This window comes from Oncorhynchus keta, chromosome 28 (genome assembly GCF_023373465.1).
Source record: "Oncorhynchus keta strain PuntledgeMale-10-30-2019 chromosome 28, Oket_V2, whole genome shotgun sequence".
Classification (NCBI taxonomy): Eukaryota; Metazoa; Chordata; class Actinopteri; order Salmoniformes; family Salmonidae; genus Oncorhynchus; species Oncorhynchus keta.
The window spans coordinates 13288865-13305370 of NC_068448.1; the positions used below are offsets into that span (position 1 = coordinate 13288865).

Sequence of the window (16506 nt, forward strand, 5' to 3'; positions counted from 1 at the left end):
TTGCCTCCAGAACAGCCTGAATTATTTGGGGAATGGATTTTACAAGATGGGAACGTCCTACAGGGATGTTTGTCAATGCTGACGCAATGTCATCCATGGACTCATGCTGCTTACACCAAATCCTGACTCTGCCATCAGCATGACTCAACAGGAACCGGGGTTCGTCAGACCAATATTTTTCCACTTTTTATTTGTCCAGTGTTGGTGATTGTGTTCCCACTGGTGTGGTCGTCTGCTGCAATAGCTCATCCATGCCACGGATCAACGAGTTGTGTGTTCCGAGATGCTGTTCTGCACACCACCGTTGTACTGCGCCGTTGTATGTTTGTGGCCCGCCTGTTAACTTGCTCGATTCTTGCCATTCTCCTTTAACCTCTCATCAATAAGTTGTTTTTGTCCACAGGACTTCCTCTGACTGGATGTTTTTTGTTTGTGGCACCATTCTTGAGAAACCCTAGACAATGTTGTGCGTGAAAAGCCGAGGAGGCCCGGCCGTTTCGGAGATCCTGAATCTGCCGTGCCTGGCACCAATGATCATGTCGCGCACTCAGTCGCTTTTAAAAAAAAAAAAATGTTTTTACCTTTTTATTTTACTAGGCAAGTCAGTTAAGAACAAATTCTTATTTTCAATGACGGCCTAGGAACAGTGGGTCAACTGCCTGTTCAGGGGCAGAATGACCGATTTGTACTTTGTCAGCTCGGGGATTTGAACTTGCAACCTTTCGGTTACTAGTCCAACGCTCTAACCACTAGGCTACCCTGCCGCTTAAGTCACTCATTTGACCCATTCTAACATTCAATCAAACAGTAACTTGCCTGTCTGCTTTGTATAGCAAGCCATGGCCACGGGACTCATTCTGTAGGAGTGATCCATTTTTGTGAATGGGGTGGTCTACCCAATAAACTGTCCTTTGAGTGTATGTACAGGTGACAGTCCTGGTAAGGGCCTGCTATTGTGTTTGACATGCAGTACATTTCTGGTGGAGTTCGTCAGAACTCGCTATGTGCGAATAGTACATGCATAAATTAATAGTTTAACTGTATATGTGTGAGTTGTTCACATGTACCTGTGTGTGTGTTTCAGGATGGATCCACGCTGTGCTGACTCCTGTGGACTGTGTGGCCTTCGGAGGGAATTTCCTACACAGCCTCAACATTGACATGCAGCTCCGGTGAGTCCCTTCACCCCTGCCTCTACCTAAAACAGTCACAACACCTATGGTACTCCGCTTTCCTCAACTGATCTTAGCAACCTCTCTCTCCACATCAAAACTAGAATGCCATTCGGAAAAATGCTCAAGCAATACATGGCGGCAGGTAGCCTAGCGGTTAGAGCGTTGGGCCAGTATCTTGTCGGTTTGAATCCCTGAGCCGACGTGGCTCTGTTGACGTGCCCTTGTTGCTCCTATAATTCACTCTGGATAAGAGCGTCTGCTAAATGACTAAAATGTACATTTATAATACCATTGTACCATAATAGAATGATAGTATGTATTCCTACTATACATTCTATTATAAACTGGGTGGTTCCAGTCCTAAATGCTGATTGGCTGACAGCTGTGGTATTTCAGACCGTGTACCACGGGTATGCCAAAACATTTATTTTTACTGCTCTAATTACTCCACGTTGGGTCGTGTGTAAGAACAGCCCTTAGTTGTGGTATATTGGCCATATTCCACACACCCCTTGGGCCTTATTGCTTAAATACCAAATGTCTAATACCATTCTCTCTGTGTTCTCTTCCAATCAGAGCATATGAAATAGAGAAGAGGTTGAGTACAGCAGACCTGTTCAGGTTTCCAAACTTTGAGACCGTGTGTTGGTATGTTGGCAAGCACCTGCTAGACACATTCAGAGGTGAGGTGCTTCATCATAAATCATTGTTTTTTTTCCCACCTCTGCTGAACTGCATTTATTTGGGCAATGTTTGTCAGGAACCTTATAACTTCTATACTGGTCTACTTTACAGGTCTGAGAGAGAACCGCAGACACCCTGCTTCCTACCTGGTCCACGGAGCCAAGGCCCTCAACAATGCTTTCCGCATGTGGACACGCAAAGAGGTGATTCTTTATTGTAGGCCCCCTTATGAATGCATTAATTAAGCCTTTATAGCAGCTACATAAGACATAATAACACCTGTCATAGGCAGTCATAAACATTATGAACAATGGCATGAAGGTGTCATGAAGCTAGTTATATTGGGCGCAGTAGTCTTTGTTTTGTGATGTTTTTGTGCTCTGGCCAGTCGCTGACTGACCACGAGGTGGAGATTCCAGAGACCATTGAGACTCAGCGTCTAGTGAAGGACCTGGCCAAGGAGATACGACTGGTTGAGGTAGGCAGGGGGAAATATTTCATAGAGTATACTGACCGAGCCAAGCTACTGGGCTTGGCCTGGTTGTTCGTCCACCATAGAAAATATCTGAGCCTGAGCCAGTATAGTTCAGGTCGCACCTATAATGTGAGGCACTATCAAATTTCAGTCTGGCTTACTGAGACTACTCCGTCTTCTCCTCTCTGTCACCACAGGACATCTTCCAGCAAGGCCGTCCTGCGGCTCCTTTCACCTCTACACAGGGCTTCCCCACCCCCCTGCCCAAAGCCTCCCCTCTAGCTGTCTCCCAGAGTCCAAGCCGCCCCCCAGGGAGGAAGAGAGGCCCCAAACCCAAGGATATGTCCCCCAGCCCCAAGAAGAAGGGTCAAAAGGGCTTAATGAAAGAGGCAGGCGAGTTGGACCTCCTGGAGATCCACACCAAACACACACTGAAGAAATTCCAATGTGGAAACAAGAAAAACAAGAAGAAGGTATGACTGATTGTTCAACAGTCCTTTTTACCTCAACATTTCCCTCTCTGGGACAAATAAGGTTGAAAGTCTAAATGTACTTTGGCTCTCAGACTCACATTGTTAATGTGTATTATAGTGAAATGCTAACAGGATTGTGCCGTTCCTCTCCTTCTCCAGTTAGAGCTGCCTCAGGAGTTTGCAGGGAAAATGAGCAAGAGCAAACTGAAACTGGTGCTGACCAACGGCAAAATACAGGGGTAAGACTGGGAGGTCAGGAGACTCTTCAGTATCTTCACACCAAATCTTCATCTATTTTTTTTTTTTCTCACCCTTTCTCTGCCTGCCTTCTCTGCTCTGCCTCTCCTCTCTCTCTCTGCCTCTCTGCCTGCCTGCCTCTGTCGGCCTGTCTCTCGCTCTCTCGCTGCCTGCCTGCCTCTCTCTCTGGCTGGCTGCCTGCCTCTCGCTCTCCCTCTCTCTCGCTGGCTGGCTGCCTCTCTCTCTCTCTGGCTGGCTGGCTGCCTGCCTCTGTCGGCCTGTCTCTCTCTCTCTCGCTGCCTGCCTGCCTCTCTCTCTCTGGCTGGCTGCCTGCCTGCCTCTCGCGCTCTCTCTCTCTCTCGCTGGCTGGCTGCCCCTGCCTCTCTCTCTCTCTCTCTCTCTCTCTCTCTCTCTCTCTCTCTCTCTCTCTCTCTCTCTCTCTCTCTCTCTCTCTCTCTCTCTCTCTCTCTCTCTCTCTCTCTCTCTCTCTCTCTCTCTCTCTCTCTCTCTCTCTCTCTCTCTCTCTCTCTCTCTCTCTCTCTCTCTCTCTCTCTCTCTCTCTCTCTCTCTCTCTCTCTCTCTCTCTCTCTCTCTCTCTCTCTCTCTCTCTCTCTCTCTCTCTCTCTCTCTCTCTCTCTCTCTCTCTCTCTCTCTCTCTCTCTCTCTCTCTCTCTCTCTCTCTCTCTCTCTCTCTCTCTCTCTCTCTCTCTCTCTCTCTCTCTCTCTCTCTCTCTCTCTCTCTCTCTCTCTCTCTCTCTCTCTCTCTCTCTCTCTCTCTCTCTCTCTCTCTCTCTCTCTCTCTCTCTCTCTCTCTCTCTCTCTCTCTCTCTCTCTCTCTCTCTCTCTCTCTCTCTCTCTCTCTCTCTCTCTCTCTCTCTCTCTCTCTCTCTCTCTCTCTCTCTCTCTCTCTCTCTCTCTCTCTCTCGTACTGTTCTTGCTACATTTCAGTGTCATCCATCCTTATTTCTGCCCACAGGAAGAAGGGAGGTCGTTCAGGCATAAGTAACAGTGCTGGCCGTGCCTCTCAATTCCAGCACCATGCTATGGGAGGGTCTCCCGTGTCAGATTTTGAGTCCGAGGACGAACTGCAGATTGATGAAACTCCCCCTCCACGACACAAGGCTGGAGGATCTAGCAAGAAGAAACTCAGTGGTGAGAGAGTACATAATCTAGTTTGAATGTAATATGTAGTGGGGAGCACCTGCTTCATAATAGCATTCATTACTAAAGGCTACAACAGTTTTCTGCTCCTGTTGGGGCATTCAGTTCATCCTACTGAGCCTTGAGGAGGAAGGTTTTTAAAGAGTTCTTTGGGTCAGTGAGTGTTATCGTTATTAAATTGTATTGGTCGTATACACACTGCGAGCGAGGCCTAATCGCTCAACATCAATGCCCAACCTCACTAATGCTCTTGTGGCTGAATGGAATCAAGTCCCCACAGCAATGTTCCAACATCTAGTGGAAAGCCTTCCCAGAAGACTGGAGGCTGTTATAGCATCAAAGGGGCGACCAACTCCATATTAATGGCCATGATATAGAATGAGATGTTAGACGAACATACTGTTGGTCATGTAGTGTATTGTGCGGGGTAGGTTCTGTCGGTTGGTTGCGCCACAAACTAGAACCCACCTCATGTCTGTATGCCTAGATGATGGATCGTGAGCTACTAGTAGCTACCAGCCCACCTGTGAGTAGCTCGCCAAGCAATTCTAAAAGTACATGCTATTTTTTCATGTGTTCCATCATTAACTGTGATAAACATAAAGCTCCCTGTTACTATCCAATCAAAGCCACAGTGTCATTATGCCACCCCTGGTTAGCCAAACGTTACACAATATCTGGGGAGGCAGGTAGGCGCGTTGGGCAAGTAACCGAAAGGTTGCTGGATCGAGTTCCCGAGCTGACACGGTAAACATCTGTCATTCTGCACCTGAGCAAGGCAGTTAACCCACTGTTCTCCGGGCGCCGATGATGTTGAAGGCAGTCCCCCGCACCTCTCTGATTCAGAGGGGTTGGGTTAAATGCAGAAGACACATTTCAGTTGAATGCATTGTTGTACAACTGACCCTCTTTCTTTCCCTTTCCAAATACATTTCCAGCAATATTGTCTGTTTATCACTCTGTATGTACCAGTTAATGGTGCCAATGATGAACCGTCTGGTGGCTAGACAGAAACTATTTTACAATGTTAACTGCAAAGCTTGCTTACCTGACTGAACTAACAATGATTATTGGCCATTGTTTTACAAAGTCTGCCATGACTTGTTGCAGCAGTACGCCTCATAGCAGAAACATCGCTAGACCGACACTTTCCTCTCTTGCTAGATGTGCAATTAAAAGGGAATTGCACACAAAATCAAATGGTCTTCAACATCCATTTTCAGAAATACTAAATATAATTTTTATGGGGCCTGTCATGCCAAATACTGTTTATTAACCATTATTTTACCAGGTATATTGACAGAAAACACATCTCTTCTACTCATCCCCAGGTCCTTTGTGTACAAGAGAAGAATGTGCCTATTTGAAAGCTATATATATGAAGTGGCTTGCGACATGTTTCATTTTTTAAAAGTAGCTCTTATGCAAGAAAAGGTTGGAGACCCCTGGCCTAGATCGTATTCCATCAGGGCACACTTGGCAACAAAATTAACATTAACAACCCTTGTCCCCTCAGGTCTCCCCCGGAAGCTACCAAGGGCCAAGCCTTGCTCTGACCCCCATCGCATCAGAGAACCCGGAGAGGTTGACTTCGACATTGAAGAGGACTACACTACAGATGAGGAGGAGACCATGACTGTCCATGGAGTGAAGGGTGGAGCCGGGGGCATCCTGGACCTGCTGAAAGCCAGCAAACAGGTGGCAGGGCTGGACTCTGCTCTCAGGTAGGACCTGCCTTGCAATTCCAGACACTTAATCAGCACTCTGAATACATTTTGTTTCAGACTATCATGTTTTGGGGTTTTTTTGGATGTCAAGTGGATAATGGAGCCAACGAAATGTGGAAGATGAATGTGTTACTCTTCCATTAACATTACCGAGAAGCTTGGACGACTTGCGTAATCAAAGTTTTTGCAACAGATCTAATTTGAATTCTTACTCAAACTACTTCTCTATCTCTATATACACCCTCCAGTGAGGAAGTGCCAGCCTCTCCCAGCACACGAGAAGCCATTCAGGGCATGCTCTCCATGGCCAACCCTCCTTCCTCTTCCTCCTCTTCTTTGTCATCCTCCTCTTCCTCCCCTCTCTCCGTCTCTGGGGGGCTGTCTGAGGGACTGGGATTAGTCAAAGAGAAAGGAGGGAGAGCCGTGTGGGTGACAGGAGACAATAAGAGCAGAACAGGAAGTGCCTCTAAAGAGAAGACAACGTTCCAGCGTCCCGGGAAACGGCCTGTCAAGCGGCCGTTCCGTCACCTTAGTGATGAGGAGAGCACAGATGAGCAGGAGACTCTTGGCACCTGTTTTAAAGACGCAGAGTATGGTGAGTCATAGGCTGTGTGCTTCCATATGACACCCTAGTCCCTATATAATGTACTACTATTAACCAGGCAAGTCATAGGAGGAAGGAGCACTGCCCCGGAGGCTGCTGCCCTTGCCCTGGGGCCATTCATTTTGGAATGGTCTCAAATAGGGCTGTGGTGGTCATAACATTTTGTCAGCTGGTAATTTTCTTGCAAATGACTGCCGGTCTCACAGTAATTGACCGTTAATTAACATGTTTACGTTCTCCAGGCTTCCACGCATACAAGCTGCGCCTTTGGAATATCTAGATTATTTTTTTAAAAATATATATAATTTTAATATAGCCAACACATCACAATAATAACCATTATTTGGGAGGGTAAGCGAGAGACTCACCTCCTCCTCTGCTTTTGTGGTAAGTAATTAAGGTGATATCTAATCAATTGAAAATGGAATTAAAATGACAGGATTAAATGAGAAAGAAAAGCTAGCCTCCTATTCTGGTTCTGAAATTAACGGAGTTGTTGTGTGTACTGTAGGACGGTGAGAAGCACAACGTTATGGCTAGCCTCTATTAGCCTAGTTTCTCTCAGGTTGATGCAGTCAAGACGGGTAGGCCAACTATGTAATCAGATGGGATGATAAAATAACTAGCAAGAAGCGAGTCTAATGCCAGATAAGGGGTTGGGTCTCCCTCTGCCTGCTCCGAGCCTCCAGTGCATTGTGGATTTCAAGTTTGGGGAAGCTTATTTTCACCATTATAAATGTACCTTTTATAATAAAGCATTCCGTGCATCATCATATTTGCAAACTTATGTAAGAGAGCTTCTATTCCTAATGTGATGATTCAATTTGATAGTCATAGTAATTTACACTAGTAATATAACTCAATCAATGTTCGCAAAAGAGACTACTGTTCAATGCAGCGAATAGTGGCTTAAAGTAGGCTAGGCTATATCAGATACATTTCTCCTTTTCTTTCCTCAGGGAAATGTTATAAACACATTTCATGCAATTCCACTATACTTTATTTGTCTGAAGACATTAGCACAATCTTTTTTTAATAGGACAGACATTTTAAGGTAGGCTACTTTGCTGACTGACGAACAGATGAATAAAAATGTTCTGATCCATGTAATCGTCCTTCAAAAAGGGGACACATACAATATGACGTCCATCTAACCTGGAGGAGGAAATGATTGTCCAAAAACCAACAAATGTGGTACTGACCCAATGAGAGACAGTGCATTTGCACATTCACCAGGGATATGGCCCATGTTCTCCGCTAGTGCCAGTAAGATAGGCTACTGTTTGCACAAGATGAGCATTTTGATAACTAAAAGACAGATTGGAATCTTTTCATTTCCGTCTCATTATAGCAATAGCCATTTGCTTTCCAAAAATATTACCACAATTTGTATTTAAAAATATATATATTGCGATATGCCTGGCTGGGTCTCTGTTTTTCACTGACAGTCACAACTCAACAATATACTTTCATTTATATATTTATTTATATATATATACATACACATACACACACACTTGCACTCACTCACGACATTACCGAAAGTATGTGGACACCTGCTTGTCAAACATCTCATTCCAAAATTATGGGCATTAATATGGAGTTGGTCTCCCCTTTGCTGCTATAACATCCTCCACTCTTCTGGGAAGGATTTCCACTAGATGTTGGAACATTGCTGCAGGGACTTGATTCCATTTAGCCTCACACACACATACACATGCCACTCGATCAACCACCAGGATTCGTCAACCACCATTCCTGTGATTGGTAGATGGCAGGTTGATTGGTGGGCCGGACACCGCGAACACTGGGTACTGGTAAATACAACACAACCAACCAACACATAACACACAGCTCTCTGTACGGGTCGCTAGAATATTGTGGGCGCTCCTTATTTATCAAAGTTTGTATGAAAGAAACTCATAGCTGTATTTGCGTTTCATTGACGATTGGGCTCAGTCAGAATTTGTGGCTAGCATTAGTACATTTGATTACAGTGGTGAGTGAGAATGACAAATCAGTGGCTGATAACACATCATCTGTTGCTGAACGACAGCGCCTCATAGAGTGCTCTTCAAGAAAACTGCATTAAAAATATCGAGTAAACCGCAAAGCATCTCCCACCTGCGCAGCTGCCAAGCTGAGCAGAGACCGCTGCTAAGCAGAGAGCGCCCTGAACCGAGAGCGCAGTTGCACTTGGCCAAATAAATTCCTGTAATTTCTGCATTTACACTGACACTTCGCGACCCATCATTAACAGGGTCTTGACAAGGGCGGGCCCTGTACCTTCTGCCGCGCTAGGCGAGACAAACATGCAGTTGTGGTGTGTTGATTGGGGGAAAACATGTTGGCTGAAAAAGTCTCAAAATAAAGGTGGATAATGAAATTAGAAGTTTCAGAGAATAGTGTAAAATAAGCTTTGTCGATGACCCATCCTTAACAAATTTTGTTTATTTACACATCGAATTTGATTGTCCAACATCAGTTTCAGCATTTATTTATTTTGTCACCGCCTAGTGGTCTCTTTCCTCTGCTGTGGTGTTGCATTGCAGTCAGCGATTGTTTTCTCCATGGTCCTGGAATCAAATAATCTGTTTGCTTGGACACCAGCCTGATCTCCAGCTCCTTCCACCTCTGGAAACTATTGAGGTGGCACAGATCCTTCCAGTCCCTTTTCCATCCCTGACCAGTGCAGATTTGCACTCGTGTGAAATAAGTTTTCAGCAAAAACAAAAGGCTGCATCGTTTTGCTTGGAATAGACAAGCCATGGTCTCCACTCTCTCCCAGTTCGCCATCCTCCTATTGAAGTGGGCCACCGAAAACTTTAGTTGCCCCTCTAATCTTGGGAAATTCCCCTCCTTATCCTGATGTGACCCAGCCTGCACGAACATACCCCATAAAGATCCATTCATATATTTTGGCCACTCTCTGGAATCGTATGTTTTTTTGCCCTGCGAAGACCCTACTATATTGGACCCACTCCCCATCCCTGATGATGGTGCTGCTGCTGCTGCTGCTGCTGCTGAATCCGACTCCCAGACAAAAACACAAGATCCCAGTGAGTGGCCAAAATATGAATGGACCTTTACGGGATCTGTTCGTGCAGGCTTGGGACACATCAGGATAAGGAGGGGAATCTCGGTGAATGAATGGCCTGGCCTCATAGGCTTGTCATTCTCCACACCTGCTGATGGACATTGCTGCACACTGATAGATTTCACCAGCGAATTTCTTTGGTTTAGAGATTGTGCCTCTTCTCATTTTTTTTAAAACAAATTTTGATATTCGCTTCCTGATAGTTTCTTAAACATGGTAGCAAATTGTTTCAAATCTCTATAGCTCACTTTTAGCAAAAATTATATCCACTAGGTAGTAGCTATCTAACGTTAACAGGCTAGGTTAGGCTATTGCCTTAATCACTAATTGTCTTCATCACACACAAACGTAAAAAATAAATGAATTGGCAAATTCATTTTTATTAATGTTTCGCAATTTGATAATCCAATATAAACACACATCACCATAGCTACGAAGGATAGTGGGAGTGAACTTCGGGAGAATGCTGTGGGGGCGGGAACTGCAGCAACGCTATGAACTGGTATCTGGGGTGCCGCCGGCGGTGTAGGAGCTGATCAGGGGCGCCGGTGGGTGGCAGCCAATTGTCAAAATGTAGCCCCAAATTTAAGTGCCGCCGCAGGCGGCTGCCTAATCTTGCCCAATGGGAGGGCCGGCCCTGGTCGCGACCAATACTTTAAAAAAGGCTGGATTAGAGGGACAATAGAGCGCCATGTACCAGGCCATTAGCAAGTTTGGTAGGCTACTCCTCAACACTGTGCCTTTGCACAGTTTTGGATGGGATTACTGTGACCAACAGTCAAAGAGAATTTGACTGAGGTCATGACTCCTGACTGCCAGTGTGGCGGTAATATGTCACCGCAACAGCCCTCAAGTCTCAGCCCTAGTCTCGCACACTCTGCCTAACTGGTTCCCGGGCGGGCTAAAAATGAACGCACAAACATCTTAGCTTGTCTAAATCATGGTCCAATCAGGGCACTATGGATAATTAACTAAACGTGAATGATCCAATGATGTCACAGTCATTATCCTTGACTGTCTGTGTTTTCAGTCTATCCGTCCTTAGAGTCTGATGAGGAGGACCAGGTCAAGAGGAAGAGGAACTGGGGAGACACTCCTTGGAGCCCCAAAGGTACTCATTACTGAAGTCCCTGAATGTTGGACTGTGGACATATTTCATCACCAAATCGGCAATGGAAATGTGTTGATACTAAGTTGAACATTTTAGAAACCATTTGTTAGGGGGATTTGATTAATTCCACTAAAATCTTCTCTTGTTCCCTCAGCCCGGGTGACCCCCACCCTGCCCAAACAGGAGCGCCCAGTAAGGGATGGGGCCAGAGTGGCATCTGTGGAGACTGGCCTCGCTGCAGCTGCTGCCAAACTGGCACAACAGGTGATAGGAGGGGACATATGTTGGAGGAGGATCTACTTTTAGCAATAAACAAGCTTTTTAAATTGAATTACATTGTCCTCCAAGTGTTGCTGTATCTCCTCTCCACTTCTGCGGGCAGTTTGGGATGAGTTAAAGTTCTGAGAGAGGAAGGGCAGTTGGCGGTAGTGCCTATTTTATAAAATCTTATAGGCATTCAAATCGATATGACAACCATCAAAGACGTGTTTTCTTTCAACTGTCAATTGAGAGTCAAATGTCAAAATGCCATGCTCCAAGGAACGAGGGAAGCTGAGTGCGTGTCAACTGTTTTGTTTGTTTATTCATCCAGGAGATCCAGAAACCCACCAAGAGGAAATACACCAAAAAGCCCCGCCCTGTTGCCCCACCACAGCCCCCTCGGGCTGAGCCGTCTCCTCCCTCCCCCGCTCCGGTCCCGGAGCCTCCCACCCCTGACTTCAGCCCTGAGCGGAGGATGGAGTGCTACTCTGCCAGTCTACTGGACCATGAGTACACGGCAGGCCCTGGCCCGTTCGGTCCTGGAGGCCCCAGAGGGAGTGCTGCTATGGCTCCTGGGGTGTTCCTCACCTCCAGACGACCCTCCCTCTCCCCCCAGAACAGCAGCACTTACTCCCCCTCTACAGCCTCCCCCACTGGGCTAGCCAGCCCCGGCAGCGCTGGAGCTGGTGGAGGTAAGTACACATCACAGCACATAGACATGAGTTGTGTTCATTAGGGCACGCAACGGAAAACGTTTCAAAGCATTTTGCAATGGAAAAGTATTATTATATGTCCAGATAGTCCCTCCCTGTATGTCTGTTTTCTTCCATTTGGTGTCAAATGAGCAAGACCCTGCACATTGACATTCACAAATGTGACAAACTATTTTCTTACCCATTGCCTCCTTCCTTCCTTCACCTCAGGGAAACGTCCAAAGAAAGGACTTGCAACAGCAAAACAGAGACTAGGAAAGATTCTGAAAATACACCGCAATGGGAAGCTTCTCCTGTGAGATGCTTTCGGAGATATGGATGGAGAAAGATTTTTAGGAATGATTCTCGGAGGAAAGATGGATGCCATTTTAAAGAGGACTTAAAGGACGTGACTGCTTTAAGAGACTGTTTATTTTGTTCTATAATTCAACTTTTGTTCATCTGGTGTCATCACCTAAACCTGTCATCCACTCATGTTCCACCCTATACCCCTTCCCAGTCCCATTTAATAATTAATCATTGCTTGAATCTATATAGCGCTTTTCTAGCGCTGAAATATTCACATTTAGTTGGTCATGCACTCCTCAGATCAATGGAAAACACATGGTCAATCAATCAAACCATTTAACTTACATGAAGGAATCATGTATTCATCAAATTGGCAATGAAAAATGTCTGAAATCTATTTTAGTTGATAAGTTATATGACCCATGATCTGACCCATTCTTCCTTTGACGTGGGTCTCCTTTTAATGTGCACAAGCGCGCATGATTGAAGGCAATGGGGTGAATGTTTTAAATGGGAAATAATGCATTTCCTGACAATTCAGTCAAATGGGATTTTGAGTTCGTTTTTAGTTTGGGATTATTTATTTTCAAATAGCTTTTATATTTATTTTGTGGTAGTAGGAATGCTTGCCTTTCCAGTTCTGTGTTGTCATCCATGTTCTCACCTCACTTTCAACACCTCAAGTTCACACCATCTTTTGTATTTATTTGACTAATCTAGGTTATTCCTTTTATTCGCCCTGGGTTTTTTTCCCCATGTACATAGCAAGCAAACCTTTTTTAAAGTTTGTTTTTATATATATTTTCACATGGAGGTTGGAATAATATTGTGAAAATTATGATTATTCCCTTTTAGTGTACAAGCTGTTTTTCAGCCTGTTTTAGTCGGATGGAGTATTGGTCTGCCTGGTGACTAAATTAGTTAATAGACCAATAAGAAAGAGTTCCAAACCACTGACAATAACAGTTTTCCCCTCCCCACTCAGACCACTCCCAGACAGTCTGAGGAAAATTGTTACTTGAGAAATTGCTCTTTTGCTAAAAAAAAATAAAAAGAACTTTTATTTTTGTACCGTTTAAAAAATAATAATAATCATTTAAAAAAGCACCATGAGGTAATTCATTGTTTCCCAGAAAATATTTTATATTGAGAACAGCAACATTGGACATTTTTAATTATGTGAAACCTGTCAGAGTTTTCGCTTTAGTTTTTTGATTCTATTCATTTAACAGATTGGTACCTAGGCTACATTTAACTCGCATCTGGATGAAGTTGTGTTTTTAGATGTGTATATTTTTGAATTGATATAGCCATCCGGTCCATTAGTACTGTAATGACATGAACAGTCTGGTTCCTAATCATTTTCCAATCCACCATGGTTTGTATTCAAGTCTTTAGTATTATACACTTGAGCCAGCAGTTGTAGAATGCATCCCAAATGGTGCCCTATTCTCTAGTGCACAATTTTTGACCAGGGCCCATTTGAGTAGCAAACGATTTCAGGAATAGGGTGCTGTTTGGGACGGAGACGTAGAATGTGTTTTATTTAAAGAACGTGCTACACATTTAGACATGCAGAGTTGTAGTTTTATCTAAGGATATTGAAGTCGGGAAGCTATGGATTTGATAATGATTCTGAAATGTACATAATTGTTTGAATTTTGTTTTTATATAGTTCAAAGGAAGTATTTCTTAACATACCTTGTATAAAATAAATGTCATTTGGAGAACTGTATGCAATAGTCTAAAGTATTGTTTTTTTATTTGTATGCAGTAATAATTGTCATTCTGTTTTAGTTGGTTGTGTTATAATTAAGCAGTAAGGCCCGAGGGGGTGCTGTATATGGCCAATATACCACTGCAAAGGGCTGTTCTTAAGCACGACGCGACGTGGAGTAGCCGCGGTATATAGGTCATATACTACAAACCCACAAGGTGCCTTATTGCTATTATAAACTGGTTAACAATAATTAGAGCACTAAAAATGCATGTTTTGCCATACCTGCGGTATATAGTCTGATATACCATGGCTGTCAGCCAATCAGCATTCAGGACTCGAACCACCCAATTTATAATGGCAGTAAGGCACCTCGGGGGGTGTGTGGTCTCAACGGCCAATATACCACGACCAACACTTAGCCGTGGTATATTGGCCATATACCATAAATGCCCGAGGTGCCTTATTGCTATTATAAACAGGTTACCAATGTAATTAGAACAGTAAAAAGTTATTTCAAATGTCTTTGTCATACCTGTGGTATAGTCTGATATATCTTGGCTTTCAGCCAATCTGCATTTAGGGCTGGAACCACCCAGTTTATAATGAAGTTTGTTCTCAGTAGCTCTGCTCTTATTGTTTTATCTGTTTCCCTTATGTTATCATTTAGTATTAATAATATTTACTCTTGTCAATGTATCTGTTAGATGTGAAAAGCATTGACCTAGAGGAGATATACTTCCCTTTTCTTATTATTTGTGTGGCCTGCAGTTGTTCACCAGTACCAAAAAGGCCCTGTACTCACTCATGTTGTACTACTGATGTAGGCATTTTAACAGAATAGTTGTGTGATATACAACAGAGTTTGTCTGTACAAAGTTTCTCCACATCACTTCTATAATAATTTTTGTGCTAAAAAAAAACTTTGTTGTACCACAACAGTTGTGAAATGTGTTGTACATCATTTGTACAACCTGAGTGTACAATACCAAATAGTACAACCTTTTTATTGGGCCAGTACTGTTACATTGTTTTACTACTCTTTTCTCTGCAGTTGATCCCTGTCTTAAACCATACCTGGGTTAAAACACTATTTGAAATCATTCAAAATACTTTAGCTGTGCTCGATTGAGCTTGCCTGTTGCAGTGAAACCAATAGAAGTCCCACCAGACCTGTCACTCCAGGCAGGCTGAAGCAAACGCTTAAATTATTTGAACCATTTAGAAATAGTGTTTCAACTCAGATCTGTCTTCTACCAGTTTAAAAGCTTCTTAGCTGGACAGATGGTGGCGACACTGAAACGCACATCAATCTCAACTGTATGTTCAAGATGAATGGTTCTGACTGCTATTATTGTAATGATATTAAAACAAGGAACATTTTGCATTGTATTAAACACCAATTCTTTACATGTAGTTGGACGTACATTTTTTTTCCCCTCTTCCTATAGCATTTCTACCAAGGACTTTCAGAGGATGTGTCTGCACCATCCCTTATTCTTTATCATTGCAAAGGAAGGCATTTAGATTTTTGATAATGTTTTAAAATAAGTATATAACTGAGCCATTGCGATTTTCTATTGTGATGGTTTATTAAAGTGTGGAACCATTTCTCTCATGGTTTTATTGTGTATCTATATTGTGCTTATTAGGTAATGGTGATAATTACATTTACACAAGCTGTAGAAAAATCACAATCACATTTTAAAATTATTTCAATAGCATTTGTATTCCATGTACTGATTTAAATGTTAGGTGATTATCCGTCTGGTTTTCAGAGAGCTTGAATTTTCACATTATGCGGAATTAAATCATATACTTTCAAAGCTCAGTCATGTTTCCATGTGATTGTCAGACTCTTCATAATTATTGAGGAATTGTTTCTAAGACCGGTCTCAAGTTGGCAACCCGAGGGCTGCTGGGCACATATTCACAAAGTGTGCTGATTTAAGTTTCTCCTGTCCCATATAATCTTATCTAAAAGGCTAAACTGATCCTATATCAGCACTAAGGTACCATTTCCTGTCGTTGTGCCCTTGAGCAAGGGACTTAATCCCCAAACTGCTCTCCATCCAGAGGTGCTGCTCTGTGGCTGACCCTGTAAGTCTTTGTGTGTGTGTGTCACAAGATGGGCAATAAAGTAACTATTTGATTCTAAAGATTTATTCAATAAGGCCCAGTGCAGTCATAAGATTTTAGTGTCCTCAGAAAGTATTCATACCCCTTGACTTATTCCACATTTGTTTGTTACAGCCTGAATTCAAAATGGATTAAATAGCTGTCTTTTCTCTCACCCATCTACACACGAAAACATTTCAATTTAGTACATTTTACATACAGGCTGTAAAACAACCAAACGCAGAAAAAAGTCAAGGAGTGTGAATACTTTCTGAAGGCACTACTTATATTTCAATACTATGATGTTGTAATAATCCTGTGAAATAATGAAAATTATGATATTGCCCTTTTTAATATAAGAGCTGTTTTAAAAAGATCGCCTGATATTTCAGCCCTTTTTGGTGGGGAATTTTGGTTTTAAAAAACAGCGTATCAAACATTTTCATGCGAATATAAAATATGCGCATTTTCCATCAATTTCACTTGTTGCGGAGAAAAGTCTGCGTGAAGAAGTAGGGAAGCACAACGTTTGCGGTTAAATTCCCATGTACCAAATAAAAAATAAAAGTTAACTCTACTGTTTTGTCACTAAAATGTTGCATAAGGAAGCATGCATCTAGTGACCGTAGCATACGTGTACGTATGTAGTGCAGGACCAAATCGGA

General features: G+C 43.3%; 1 protein-coding gene across 2 annotated transcripts in view; it reads left to right on the top strand.

Moving 5' to 3' along the window:
* LOC118360666 (histone lysine demethylase PHF8-like) overlaps positions 1-15139 on the top strand; it is a 31995-nt gene extending 16856 nt beyond the window's left edge. For both annotated transcript variants that reach the window (XM_052484930.1, XM_052484929.1), the window contains 13 exons: positions 1085-1172; positions 1752-1858; positions 1971-2062; positions 2248-2337; positions 2532-2807; positions 2967-3046; positions 4021-4196; positions 5722-5929; positions 6181-6527; positions 10664-10744; positions 10899-11008; positions 11337-11697; positions 11929-15139. In XM_052484930.1, the coding sequence (XP_052340890.1) occupies positions 1085-1172; positions 1752-1858; positions 1971-2062; positions 2248-2337; positions 2532-2807; positions 2967-3046; positions 4021-4196; positions 5722-5929; positions 6181-6527; positions 10664-10744; positions 10899-11008; positions 11337-11697; positions 11929-12017 (2105 nt within the window). In that variant the 3' untranslated portion in view covers positions 12018-15139. The remainder of the gene's footprint in view (positions 1-1084; positions 1173-1751; positions 1859-1970; positions 2063-2247; positions 2338-2531; positions 2808-2966; positions 3047-4020; positions 4197-5721; positions 5930-6180; positions 6528-10663; positions 10745-10898; positions 11009-11336; positions 11698-11928) is intronic.
* Positions 15140-16506: the final 1367 nt, after the last annotated feature.